Source organism: Camelus dromedarius, chromosome 4 (assembly GCF_036321535.1).
Source record: "Camelus dromedarius isolate mCamDro1 chromosome 4, mCamDro1.pat, whole genome shotgun sequence".
NCBI classification, from domain to species: Eukaryota; Metazoa; Chordata; class Mammalia; order Artiodactyla; family Camelidae; genus Camelus; species Camelus dromedarius.
In genome coordinates this window covers 22,582,931-22,596,369 of record NC_087439.1, presented here as the reverse complement: position 1 = coordinate 22,596,369, position 13,439 = coordinate 22,582,931, and the positions used below count along the sequence as shown (strand labels likewise).

The 13,439-nt window shown below is 36.4% G+C and overlaps 1 protein-coding gene across 4 annotated transcripts in view; it reads left to right on the top strand.

Moving 5' to 3' along the window:
• The window catches only part of LRP1B (LDL receptor related protein 1B), a 1,592,931-nt gene that overhangs the window by 932,199 nt on the left and 647,293 nt on the right, over positions 1-13,439 (top strand). For all 4 annotated transcript variants that reach the window (XM_064484732.1, XM_031451350.2, XM_064484731.1 and 1 more), the window contains exons 16-17: positions 6,791-6,931; positions 9,230-9,355. In XM_064484732.1, coding sequence (XP_064340802.1) covers positions 6,791-6,931; positions 9,230-9,355 — 267 coding nt within the window. The remainder of the gene's footprint in view (positions 1-6,790; positions 6,932-9,229; positions 9,356-13,439) is intronic.

Sequence of the window (13,439 nt, the reverse complement as noted above, 5' to 3'; positions counted from 1 at the left end):
GAGTTGGTATAACTATACCTATATCGATATTTATATATGAAATATTTATCACTGGATATCTCTGTGTAAATAAAAATTAGATGACTTTTAGCTTGTAAGGAAATACTATACACAGTGTTGGTCCTGTAGTTGACGTCAGAAAATTTGTTATCATGATAGTACATGTGTGGTTATGTATCTGATGAAAGTTAGAGGAAACTTTTCTGAGACTTTCAGTGTCATTTTAATATCTATGATTCATTGATGAGTAACCCCAATGCATTAAAAGAGTATAAGAAAGATTACAGTATCTATACTTGTTATACTACACAATGTTAAATCAACCAAAAACAAATGAGTTTTTATTTGAGAATTTGTGATTGTATTTGGTTGTTAAAATTTTTACTTGATTTTTAATATGGCATGCATCTTGTCTAGGTTCCTTTCAAATGTAGTGGGAAAAGATGAGAAATAATAAAGCAACTCGTTTATTGCAAAGAACTCAAAGTATGATTATATAAATTATTCCAGTTTCAAATCATTTAATAGTAAAGTTGTTTTTTTAAAGGCTATTTTAGCCTTAGTTTGCAGATGAGGAAAGTGCAAAAGGATTACAAATAGAATTCACGGTTGCAGAGTATAGTGCAAAACAAATATCAGTGTGTCACTAACCTCTCATTAATGCTGATTCCTCTGGGCTTCTGACTCAGTTCAGCCTAGATTATAGTCTTGTGAGCTGGTCTCAACTGGATTAACTGTTTAATCTGTATTAAGTCTACATCTGTAAGCAAAACAGAAATACATGTTGCAACCATTGAGATATGATCATCCTGGTTGCAGTCATCCCCATTGAATTGGCATCAAATCAACAAAAACCCATTGACAGATGGTCAGGCCAGAATTAAACACCAACGGTTGTTTCTCAATGAACTTGTAGCATAAGGCAATGCCAGAAGAGGCATTCACCCAGCAGAGAAATACTGGCGTGCTCCATGATTGATTAAGGATGAATTTTAATGCCATGCCTGGAAGGAATCAAGAATGAGAGAGTAGGCTGGACTCTTTGTCCTTGGGAATCTTGTGTTTCGTGGTCAGATCCTCTTGCGATGAGAAATGAGGCCCGGTGTGGCATGGTAACTGGGAACTTACTGCCCTGGAGAAGCATTTGTAAAGCCAGTCGATCAATTATCAAGTGAGTTTTGTTTGCTTGTTTGTTTTTTAATTTATCTTGAATGCCGTAGGGAAAATAACAACACGGAAAATGAATGAATGAGCACATGAATAACCCCAAGAAAGTAAGTTAAGCTCCTAAAAAAAAAGTCACCATTTTTTAAGATAGTAGGATATTTTTTTCTAAATTAATGAGACAGTAATACAGTAATTCTTGAAATGCTTCTTCAGTAGCCTAAAAAAAAAGAAAGTAAGAAAAGAAGAGAAAGAGAACAGAACTTTCCCATATGCCTTACTCTCAAGAGAGCAACTTAAACGTTGGCCAAAATATTGGTCATCCAAGGGTGGCATTGTGCAATTATATGTCACTGGTACTCTGTGACCTTCTTCACCTTCTGGAACACCAGATATATTCTGCTGTCAAAAACAGCGCTCTACTTTGGCTGAGCCATTTATCTGTTCAGCTGTGACAAGCCTTATGTTCTAGGATATGTGCAATCTAATGTGTAGTAAAAAGTTGAAGGCAGTAAAAAGTTGAGAAGCCCCATCCAGATGAATATTTATGGCCTTCTGTGCATGGGAACTCACAGAAGATTATGTACCACTTAGGTTGGCTGCTCAGAAGACCACTCTGTCTAAGGAAAGGTCATCCTGCTGTGATCTAAAGGAGAAAATCCAAAACCCATAGCGACATTTTTCACCCTGCCTTCCTGTCTCGGCAAGCTTCTACAGAGGCATCCAACAAACTACAACTTCAAGTTTCCTTTGAGGTTTTTCTCTTGCCCTGCCTGAGTAAAGGGATAGTTAGATGTTCTGTACTCCCAAAATGCAAAAGCCATTTGTTAAACAAATAAATATGTCCTTACGTGAGACACAGAGGGACAGTAGAGAAACTTAATTTTATTTTTTTTGTACTGAGACTAATGCTTTTATGACTACGTTGTCATGATTTTGATACAGTCAACAGCACAAGATCAACAGAGAGGAGACAAGAATTGGTTTAGAATAGATGACCACACTGGGGTTGAAAAGAAAAGCAAAATTAGAGACGTAGGCACAGGTTCATGGGCACAACAGCTTATTAAACCAAGGTCAAGAACATACGTATTAAGTCCAGTCACTGAGCTGCGATCCAAATATATGATTCCAAACTAAAGTAAAACCAAAACAGTCCATTAGTAAGATTTCTTCATTTATTTCATTAAAATCTGAACATTAACTCTGACAACCACTCTTACCAATTTTTACTGAAGAAAATAATTCTAGAGCACCTATTTCCCTGTGCAGTGTATTGAAGAGTCATGCAGCGACCTTCCAACTCCCGTGCTCTAACTGCAGGAATTATAGGATGTGTGAGAACTGGCAGTCCCTGGCCAGGACTGCCATGATTCATGCCATTTTATTTCTGATCTTGGTTACATTAAAGGATTGTTTATTCCTTTGTCAGTTTTCTTACCGGTGAGATAATGTAGTATTTTTACTAGAAGTGACCCTGGGAGTAGAATTACAGGTTTTGCATCCCTTTTCAATTCACAGGGTGAAGCACAACCCTGAAACCAAGCTTGTAATTATAGCATTTGTTAATATACTGAAAGCAATAGGTGGCCATGCCTAAGCACCCAGCTGCAACGTGGGTTCCACCACGTTAAGTATGGGAGCAAAGTGACGTGCATGGAGCTTTTCCTGTGTGTTCACTTTTTTGATTGGGGGGGATTTTATCACTCTTCCTTTCCTTCTATCTGAGTATCAGTCTGTTTTCCCTTAGATTAAACCAACTTCATTCACATTCTTGGACGATAAGGGAAGGGCATTAGCTGCGGAGCTGGTTGAAGTAATCGTGTTTTCCTGAGAGCGTGGTCAGTCTCCAGAGACAGAATCTCTCACTACAATAACAGCTGTAATGTAGAATTATCAATCTCTGCTAATTCCAGAAAGTCAGGCCACACATATTTTTGAACATCTACTCAATACTTTGTTCTGTTCTAGGCATAGTTCTGTTTTGTATGTGACATTGTCCCAAAAATTGCAAGTGAAAACGTTAGATATATAAACGTTAATTATAAAATAACTCCTTGATAAGTGGTTTGTACAAGGTATACAGAACATTAATCTCATGTTTTTATGGATGTTGCTCACTTTCTCATATGATGGCAAATATACGTGCTTCGTCATCTTGTTGATTCTTGCGACAGTTAGTAGATTGCCTGTCCGTCAGCTAGGGCTGTACCACAGATGACATTGCTACCCAATTGCGTAGTTAGGTCAATGCTGGGAAAAGCCTTGGGAGGTCTCAGCTACCATCTTACCCAGATTACCACCTATCACTTTAAGTGCTGTCTTGATAATGGGCGTTGTAAGAGCAAAAATAACCTGTCTTTTATCATTATGCATCCTGAACAAACTCAGTCAGTGTTCATGACATGTTTTCTCTGTGACATGGCTACTGATTTCACCTGGAAGACTTGAGTCAGGGCTAAAGTAAATTTAATGATGTCAAATGACCTAGGAGACTTTGCAAATCAGAATTCAGCATCCTAAAAACATCCTTTACTAACAGGTCAAGAATTATGGAGGGTCTGAAATTTTACGCTAGTTGCACACTAACATGTTAGCGTGTGTCTGGATCAGACACAAAGGATTTTCTCCCTCAGGGCAAGGCAGGCAGTATACGTTTCATGTTCCCATTGGTTCTCCTTGCCCCACCCACCCCCACATCATATGAGGACCCTGCCCAGACAGGCCCAGGTGGATGCTGCACCCACAGTGAGTTTGTATCACAGCTGAAGAACCTTGAGCCTAAGAGTCTGCTAGAAAATCAGCCCAACCTTTGCCCTGAAGGGAGACGTTATCTTTACTGTCCTGGTCAAGGAATAAACCTACTCTCTGCTCTAAAAGGAAGCACTATGTTTGTCTTCGAAGGCTGTTAGTCATATCAACATCCTTGAAAAATAAAGTCCAGAATAAAAGCTGGCACAAGACATGTAGAAACACCATGGAGAAATGCCTCTCAAACAAATTACAGGGCTTAGAGGAGTTGTAGACAAACTTTCAAAAGTCAGAAGTAGTTTTGAATGTTTTATTATATCTGTTATTATAGATATTAATGACAATGATGTCAGTCATTATCAGAAGCAGTAAATAGAAAAAGACGAAATTATCTCAGGAGGTTAGCTCTACTGGTTTTCAAGCAATTATTCACAACCTATTATGAAAAATGAAAATGAAACCTTAGACATGACATCATCTGTTTTTGAAAATCACCACTTTTATATGAGACCAATTATTTGAAAATAACTGACTACCCATGTGTGTTTGAAACCATGTTTAAAACAAGTTTGAGAATTCTTCCTATCTGCATTCGTTCCATAATGATCTAAATATCACTTGAAAACATTTGACCTCTAAGTGGACTTAAAGACCTTATCTTGAATTTGATTATTTTAAAGAATATTTGGTTTAGAAATACCAATTTCCTGGGGTAGTTTGTCTTTCCCTGGACTAATCTTCTTTTATGTAGATATAATTATTCAGAAGCAACTATAATTCCACTCTTGCATATAGATATTTATCATTCCTTAAAACTTGGTTGAGTTATTTGATCAAATGACTGTGAAAGCTAAGCCTTTTAAATTGGTGGGACTGTTATCAGAAGAGAACCAATGGTTTCTTGGGTTTTTCAATCCTCAACCTGTGAAACAGAATCGACTTACTATGTCTTTGACATAAACAGTGGAGAGACTACAGAAAATCGTAAAGCTGACCTTAAATGCTGGAGGAAGCTTATTACATCTCAAATCAGGTTTCCTGTCTGACAGAGATTGTTTTTAAAAACTTTGAGAAACTATTGGCTATCAGACTTAATGATTATAGAGTGGAAGTTAATCAAAGTACTATTCATTGAGTTCCAGCTCAGAAGAAGAGGAAGAAACTATACCGCCCTCAAAGATCTCAAGGTCTAATTGAGCAGAGGAAACTCAAAATAAGGGAAGTCTGTGTATTTTTAATGATCAAGTCTAGAGATTTTGAGAGAAAAGCTTGATTCTAGAGATGGTCAGACCCATCCCAAAGGACACCTCCACTGTGTCTTCATTCTCATCTTCATTCTCAGCAGCTGCTAGAAAAAGTCACTCTAGGAAGGAGTAGAAGGCCCAGTGACCTCCCATTTTTGTTTTTATTTATGGTCATTTCCTATTTGAGATTTGTTCTCTCTCCTATTTTTCCCTTTCTCTCTCTCTCTCTCTCTCTCTCTGTGTGTGTGTGTGTTTGTGTGTATGTATATATATATATGTATTTTTTTTTACAAAATGTGTTACTTTCAAGAGATCTTACAGAGTGACATCATTAGAGAAATTGCTGCATCAGCATTTTGTTATTGAAAAAGATTAAACAGGGAAGAAAAATTACTGTCAACCCCTGTACAATGTCTGCTTGTCTGAGAGGTGACAGAGGACATGCAGGATTACCTCTGATCTAATAGAATAGCTCATTAACCACACTATTTTTCACCCTTAAGGACTTCAATAAGAATCTGGATTATATTGGATGGACTTCCTCGTCCAGCCCATACTCCACATGCCTGTGCCTTGCAACGTAGCTCTCTGAAGCAGGGTCTCTGCAGTTATGGTTCAGAGTCACATTCCCTCTCCCACTCTTTGCAGCAGGGGAGACACAAGGATTAACGGAGTGAAACACAAAGTGTTCTGGAAATGCCACATATGTTTTCTCAGTATCCCTTGTTATTAGAGTGTATATAGGTTTTGTGGCAGTTCGTCAGTCCAAACTAGTTATCCAAAATAAAGTTTAAAGCCATTAGAACTGGGATGGAAAAACTGGCTTCTGTTTCTCCTAGCAGTAAACCAGCTTTTGGTAATTCAGCGCCTTTTTCAGTCCATGAAACACAAATCATTTACTTTAGCTATTGCCACGTATTCCCTTCTCTTTGTAGACTCTGTTGAATCTACTCAAAGAGAACAGAAGAATAGTAACACTTTGAATTTGTGAATAAATCTTAATTAACTGAATTCCTGACATTTGATTAGAGAACATGGAATACGTCGAGAAAAGACTCCACAGAATCTGGATATATAATGAGATTGTTCTGATTAACTGAGTACTTTCTGGAATCCTTAACCAGAACTGAGTTTTTTTTTCCCCTCTGCACTTACAGACCAACAAAGTAAATACAGCCGTCAAAGCTGTGTGCTAGTCCCTTGTCTTTTCACTTAGATTAATTTTTAGTCTGCTTATCTTTAAGGTGGAGGTAGTAACTTCTCCACCATGCCTACTTCATAGGTTACCATGGTGGGAGTTCAGATTATGAGTGAAAGCTCATTAAAAAGTAACACTGCAAACTCAACACAAAAATAAGGTGGTATTTTGTTGTTGTTGTTGTTGTTGTGATTTATCATTTTGGTGACAGTTGCTTAAAAAGAATCTTTAGAATTCTTAGTAGAATAATTATTGTCAGAAAAACTTAAAATTTTCTCATTTCCAGAGATGGTTGTCACTACAATGTTAAGATGTTTTCATATTTTCTACAAAAGAAATGAAATCAGCACTTTGTTATTATGACAAAACTTACATGTTAATGAACTGAATATATCTAGTATGTTTATGTATCTTGGATTTTTTTTAACCCTAGTTAATCCTGGAGAAGTGGTACGTCACATATGTAAGGCTGGAGAATTTCGCTGCAAAAACAGACACTGTATCCAAGCTCGATGGAAATGTGATGGAGATGATGACTGTCTAGATGGGAGTGATGAAGATTCAGTCAGTTGCTGTATGTTCTCCTTCAAGTTATGTTAAAACTGTCTGAGTCTTTGGATGTGTGAACTATCACAGCATTTGAGGAAAGTCTAAAAATGTCTTCGATGCTGACTGAACTCATTTTTTTTCCTCAGTCATCCTTTTGTATAGAGAGTAGATCTTAGATTACTTCCTTTGTATATTTTAAAGCATTATTTTTCTCATCCTTCCCCATCTTTGAAATAATATGATTTTGATTGCTCCAGAAGTCCTCTTCGTCCCTGTTTTGTGCAGTCAGCCCCTCATACCATTGTTAGAAGGTTGCTATAGGAGACCCCTCTGGATCTCTGAATTTAAAGATGTGGAAAATCAATTTAAACTCCCTCAAGACAAAATTACTGGTACAGAAGGTCACGATCCACTCCATTGCTTCTTGGCAACAAAACCCTGAAGATGATCCAAGGAAACAGACATGGGTTAAGAACACTTTATTACCTAACTTCACTGGCTCAGTAAATGGTAGGAAACACATACGGGGCACTCAGATTATGAAAGAGATTAAAGGTCTGATTTTTCTCCCCTTTGGCTTCTGTTTAGCTCTTTGTCATTTGCTGCAATAGGAATAGTTTCATGTTTCTGGTAAGGATAAGGAAATGTCCCACAAATGTGGAAGGAAAACAATTCAAGGAGCAGATTAAACTTCAGAAAATACATTTGATTAGAGTCAGCTACCTTACTGGTTTTGAGAGATACAAAATATTTTATATGGAGAGAAGTATGTGGACATATCTTCATTCTTTTGATTTGACTTCGATATATTATTTTAAAAGGAAAATAGTTTTTTCAATTAATGACACTTTTAAGTTAAAGTAGCTGAACTAATTGAGAGTTAATTGACAATCCTCCTTTTCCTTTTTTAAAAGTCAAGAATCTGAAAATGAGGTTTTAAAGAGTCCTTGCAAAGAATGGACTAAGTTGGTCTGGGCATCTGTGTCATGCATGGTCACAGAGCATGACTATTTCATCACAGTGTTCGTGAATTAGTCCTGGAGGTCCGTGCTTCTATCTGTGTGATTGCTGTTTTCACCAGTTCACAAAGAAACGCATTTCCTCTATGAATATAGGGGGCATTACGTTTGCACTGCTAATTGTAGTATTAAAATTCCTAGTCAGTATTTTTTTCTTGATTATTTTCATCACTTCTCCTCCCATCACGGGAGCCTACACCTTTGGCTTCTCCAAAAGTCTTCTATTTTAGGTATAGTCCATATTCAATTCTGTCAATAAATCTCATCTCTTTTACCTCCTGAATAATTAATTTGTAATCTTTACCTCCTTTAAATCTTCCCTGGCTAAATTAGGCTCCTACCTTAGATGAATGCAGTGTGTGCCCTGCTATTACTCAGCATGATAAAATGGCTGTTTTTCAAATTCTAAGTAAAACTAATATCAAAATTTATTTTTATCATATAGAAGTGCAACTACTGGGCACAGAGAAAATTACTTCAGAAACAAGGTTGAAGTTATGAAACAAATGCTAAAGAACATGCCAATTCAGTTAGGAATTTAGCCTCCAGAAAGCAGGAAAAGTCATCACCGAAGGCTAGCTTTAAGCTGGCCTCCCGTTGTGCTTAGATATTGGAGGTTTAATCCTTAACTGTGCACAGACTCTCACGTAAGGATTGGTTGTGTCCTCAGTAAATGCTGTGGCTGCGCATTTGTTTTAGGGGAAAAGACTCATGATGATCATTTTTGTTATTAAAATTGTGCTGGATCTCATATATAGCAACACCACCAGGACACAAGTGATACATTTTTCTTTTTTGTGTTTTCCTTCCATTCCCAAGAAACACTGAGTAAAGCCTAACCAAATTAAGCTTATTTAATGTTTCAAGAAGTACTGGAGTGGATGTGCGGGTTAAAGAACAAGTATTTTTGATACATGATTAAGTTATTTGATACGTCCTCATTTCACATTAAAATTTGATGTTTATTTTCAATGTTTTTGTTGAAATATCTGAAAGTGAATCACCTATTGCGATAAAACTTAGTGGATATAGTTGGTTTTAGTGAAGACATAAAAAATGAATCTATTTCATTTTATATGAACTTTAATTACTGATATTTTCTATAAAAATATTACATTTTAACAGAGCCTAGAATGTTATTTTTATAAAATATGAGGCAATGAATGACAGAAGATACATATTTATTGTACTATGTTACAGTTACTATAACTTTTTTGCGACTATACTTTAAAATAATCTTAATTTTATCCAATTTTAAATCGTTAAACTTGCTTCTCTCCTCTCCCTCCACCTTCCCACCACAGTCAATCATAGCTGTCCTGATGATCAGTTTAAATGCAAGAATAATCGCTGTATCCCCAAGAGATGGCTTTGTGATGGAGCCAATGATTGTGGGAGCAACGAGGACGAATCCAGTCAAACCTGTGCAGGTAAAGGTTTGCTTGGGTATATACATAAATCTCCAAAGCTAGTCTCCATACAAATGCAGGTCAGTGCCTTGAACTAAGCTGAACTTTCCTTGTGCTGATGATCTGGTTATTGCCATAGTAAATGAAGTCAGAGTTTGATGCCACAGAGGCTAGAATACAAATTACATTATCCTTAATCTTTGGGTGTGACTCTACTTTCCAAAGTAATTTGGTACCTTATCTATCCATTCTGGATAACTGTCCACACACTCCTTGGGCAAGACTTGACCCTACTTGGTGGTGGAGGTGGAGGTTTGTTAGCATACTGTAATGGAAGCTGCCTCACAAGCAGGACTATTTTTTTTTAACCTTGAAAAATAATTTATGTATTTTATGTAGTCTGCTAAAGAATACTTCTGTAAATAGTTTTCTGTCTCTGGCACAGTATTTATGTGGGGTGTTTTTATTTATTTATTTTTCCTTCTGAAGTCCCATGACCACTAAGCCTATTTACATTTCCATATAATTTATCCCATTGCAATAAATCTTTGAATCCCTAGACAGATTCTCATTGAATGGTAATATCCAGCTTGTGGTATTGGGTTACAACAGAGGGCCAAAAAGGTCGTTATTAGTCAGATAAGTGTTGAAAAATAATACTGCCTAGCAGCAGTCTAGTGCTTGTCTTTAAATGATGGTGAAAAAGTAATATATTTGGTGACTCATTAATATGATCAGTAATTTTTTAATCATTACATACACTAATGTCAAAACGTATCAACTCCCTCACCTTCCTTCTTTGCCAAAATAAGCTTTACTAAATAAAAATTACTATAACATAGTAGTGAGAACAGCAAAGGCAGCATATGGAAAAGACCAAGAGGTCAAGAAGCCTGCTTTGTACTCTTGGTTTTGCCACTGGCCTTCTTGGAAAGACTTGTACCTCCCTGCACCTCACTTTCCTCATCGATTTCTTTCAGCTCTGAAAAAGTGTGAATTAACTATAAATTGTTTCCAGAGAGCTGTGCACCATGTACGAAACAATAATGGTGACAAAAACAAAACAGTCACCTTTCTATACTCCCAACCTCATTTTCTGACCAGCTTTTTCCAAAGCGACATATTTACTGAGGGTCCATGGCCCGGTTATTCTCTGGTCCCTTGAATAAAAGTTTGGTCCAATATTTGAGAGTAGCTGATTATTTTCAAGATATTCTTTGTGTTGTAAGGTTTTTTTGCAAAAGACCTTCTGACCCTCTGCAGACCCATTTTGTCCTAGGCACCTGGTTTCATGTCCATTCATGTCACAGGGGAGGTGGGAGGAGAGATTTAACTCATATCACTGGTGAGATTTCAGGGGAAACGCCATCCATCTGACTCCAAGGCCATCGTTCCTTGTACCACACTGTATTATCCCAATTAGCTAGAATTTTAGGTATGGTCATCTAACTTTTCCCAGGTTGCTCTTACAAGAGGACTACAATTTACAATGAAGCATCTTTCCAAACTAGTGCAGTTATGATTCCTTTAAGGTTAAGACTCAACTCAGAGACTATGTTTCATTATACCCTAAACAGATAGATCAGCTCCTGCCTTAAAATAAAAGGTATTGCTAACACAGTTCATAATATCATATCTTCTTCATTTCTATTAGATTTTTAAAATCTCCTTGTTTCTACATAATTTTTAAAGGAGCGTTTGGAATTAACTATTGACTCATAGTAGTAAAAGTGAAGACGCTGTGCGTAAGAGCAAACAGATAATCCTAATTAGTAAGATTTTTAAAATACTCCAGGCCCATGGTCCACTAGAAAATAGAACACAGCTTGCTTGTACCTCAAGTGCCACTTTAAGTGACAACAGCTGAACTCTGCCACTCACTACTAGGTCTTCTTGTCAGTGTAAGTATGATGGCTGTTACAGTCACTGTAAACCTTTAGAAATTGAATAAAAAAAGGAGAAAGAGAAAAATAAATATGCCTTTAGCTTTGAAAACTTATGTTGTCATGTTACAATGTATTTCCGTTTTGTTTTGCCAAAATAAGTAGGTCACGTAGCTGATCATGTTGGAAAAATATGGCAGATTCATTAGATAATTTCCCTGACAGGTCATTTCTATACATTTCCAGATATGGGTTTATACATGGGTATATATCCTAGATAAAGTATTTTCCCTAGGGGATTATTTTGTACTCTAATCCAATATCCTGTAGCCTTTAGCATTGTGACTACTTTATATCTAAAAGAAAATTCTTTCCTACAAGAAGCCAATTTTCTACTATGTTCCTTTGGGATTTCTCCCTCATGGATCTAATTCAATAAATATTTATCACAGCACTGGAGATAGGATGAGGAAAAAAACCTTCCTTAAGAAGCTAAGAGTTAAGACAAGGAGAAAGCCTTGTAAACAGCCCATTCTAATGCAGTGTTCACAGTGCTAAGTTGACTCACAAATGGGAGCACATAAAAGAGCAACTAATTAGTCTTTGGCCATCTGGGAAAGCTTCCTGAGGGAGGTGATGTCTAAGTGAAGCCTTACCCCAAAAAGCTTAAGAAAAATGCCTAAATAACATTTCAACTTATTTAATTAGGGGAAAAAACAATCTGATAAAATCATGTGTTAGCAAGATTGTGGGGAAAAAAAAAGAACTGTCATACATGCATTGCATATCCTTTGGTGGATATGCAAATTGATTGTGTACATTGGAGAGCAATTTGGCCAAATCCAATAAATGTGAAGATGTACATACCTTCAAGTCTATAATTCTATTTCTAGGTTTATACTCTAATACCTACGCACAAAGAAATGTGAGTAGGAATTTCATTGCCCTAGTGCTGGTAGTAGTGACAAATTAAAACAAGTCAAATACGTTGTAACAGGAGAATATAATATAATATGGAGATATATATATAATAGAATGCTATTTATGATTAAAATGAAAAACAAAAACTCATATATATATATAGGAATTAATTTTAAGACAATTTTAAGTTGCAGAATATAAATAATTTAGCACCATTTATACAAAATACAAAAATGCAAAAAAAGTTTTATATGTGCTTGTTAATTTACAAATGTACAAAAAAATAGGAATGAAAATATGTATGGGGGTGAAAAAAGAAAACAAATTAAGGATAGTAGTTACCTCTATAAAAGAGGACATGTGACTGGGAAAGATTGCACGGGGTCTTGAAATTTAACTACAATGCATACATTTTTAATAAAACAAAATCTGTAGCAAATAAAAAATATTAAGGTTTGATAGAACTACATGATGTCAAAGAGGTATTAATGATATCACTCCATATACTTTTCTAGGAAATAGAAATATTTCACTAAAAAAAAAATGAGTGATGAGCATAGATTGTTGAGGGTGAGGTGAACTCAGTAGGGGACAGAGGGTTGGAGTCGATGCCTGGAAGAGGGAGGAAACGGAACCTGCAAAGGGGCAGAAGAGAGCTGCTAGTCAGGGCTTGGTAGTAGTTCCCCATCAACAAAAAACATTTATGTTTATTTATGAGGGAGGCCCAGAGGCCAAAGATGAGTAGTTAGATTCGAAATTCTTTTTTCCTTATTGTAACCATGACGATCCAAGGCTTCAAGCCTAGAGAATTTCAAACCAGCTTTTTCCCACATCAGAGAACTCTGGTTCGATTACGTAACATTTGCTCTTGTCACATCCCCCCTTACATTTTAACTAAATTCAAACTAGACAGATATGGTTACATTAAGAAAACCTGATGTATTTTTAAAAATCAGACTATTACAAGAGAAACTGAAGAAGACATTTTGATATGACATAGATTTTTTGTTTGTTTGTTTAAATAGAATGCTTTGATTAAAATACAAGACTGGTAAAGTTTAGGAACAATGTGTTAAGCTCTGTCCTCCTCCCCCTCCGTATTGTTCCTGTGCTTTGTGAGATTTCTCAGTGCTCCTTGACTGCAGGGGAAGCATAATTAGTGATGGGTGGGAAAAAAAATCACATTGTGACAGTGAATTTTTGATTCACTGCTAAATAAACAATTCCACTGAGGAGGTGTAAATTTCCTCTTCATTAGAGCAGCATTTGCTACGAAATGAGAGGCCTCTGGGGCTGCTCCG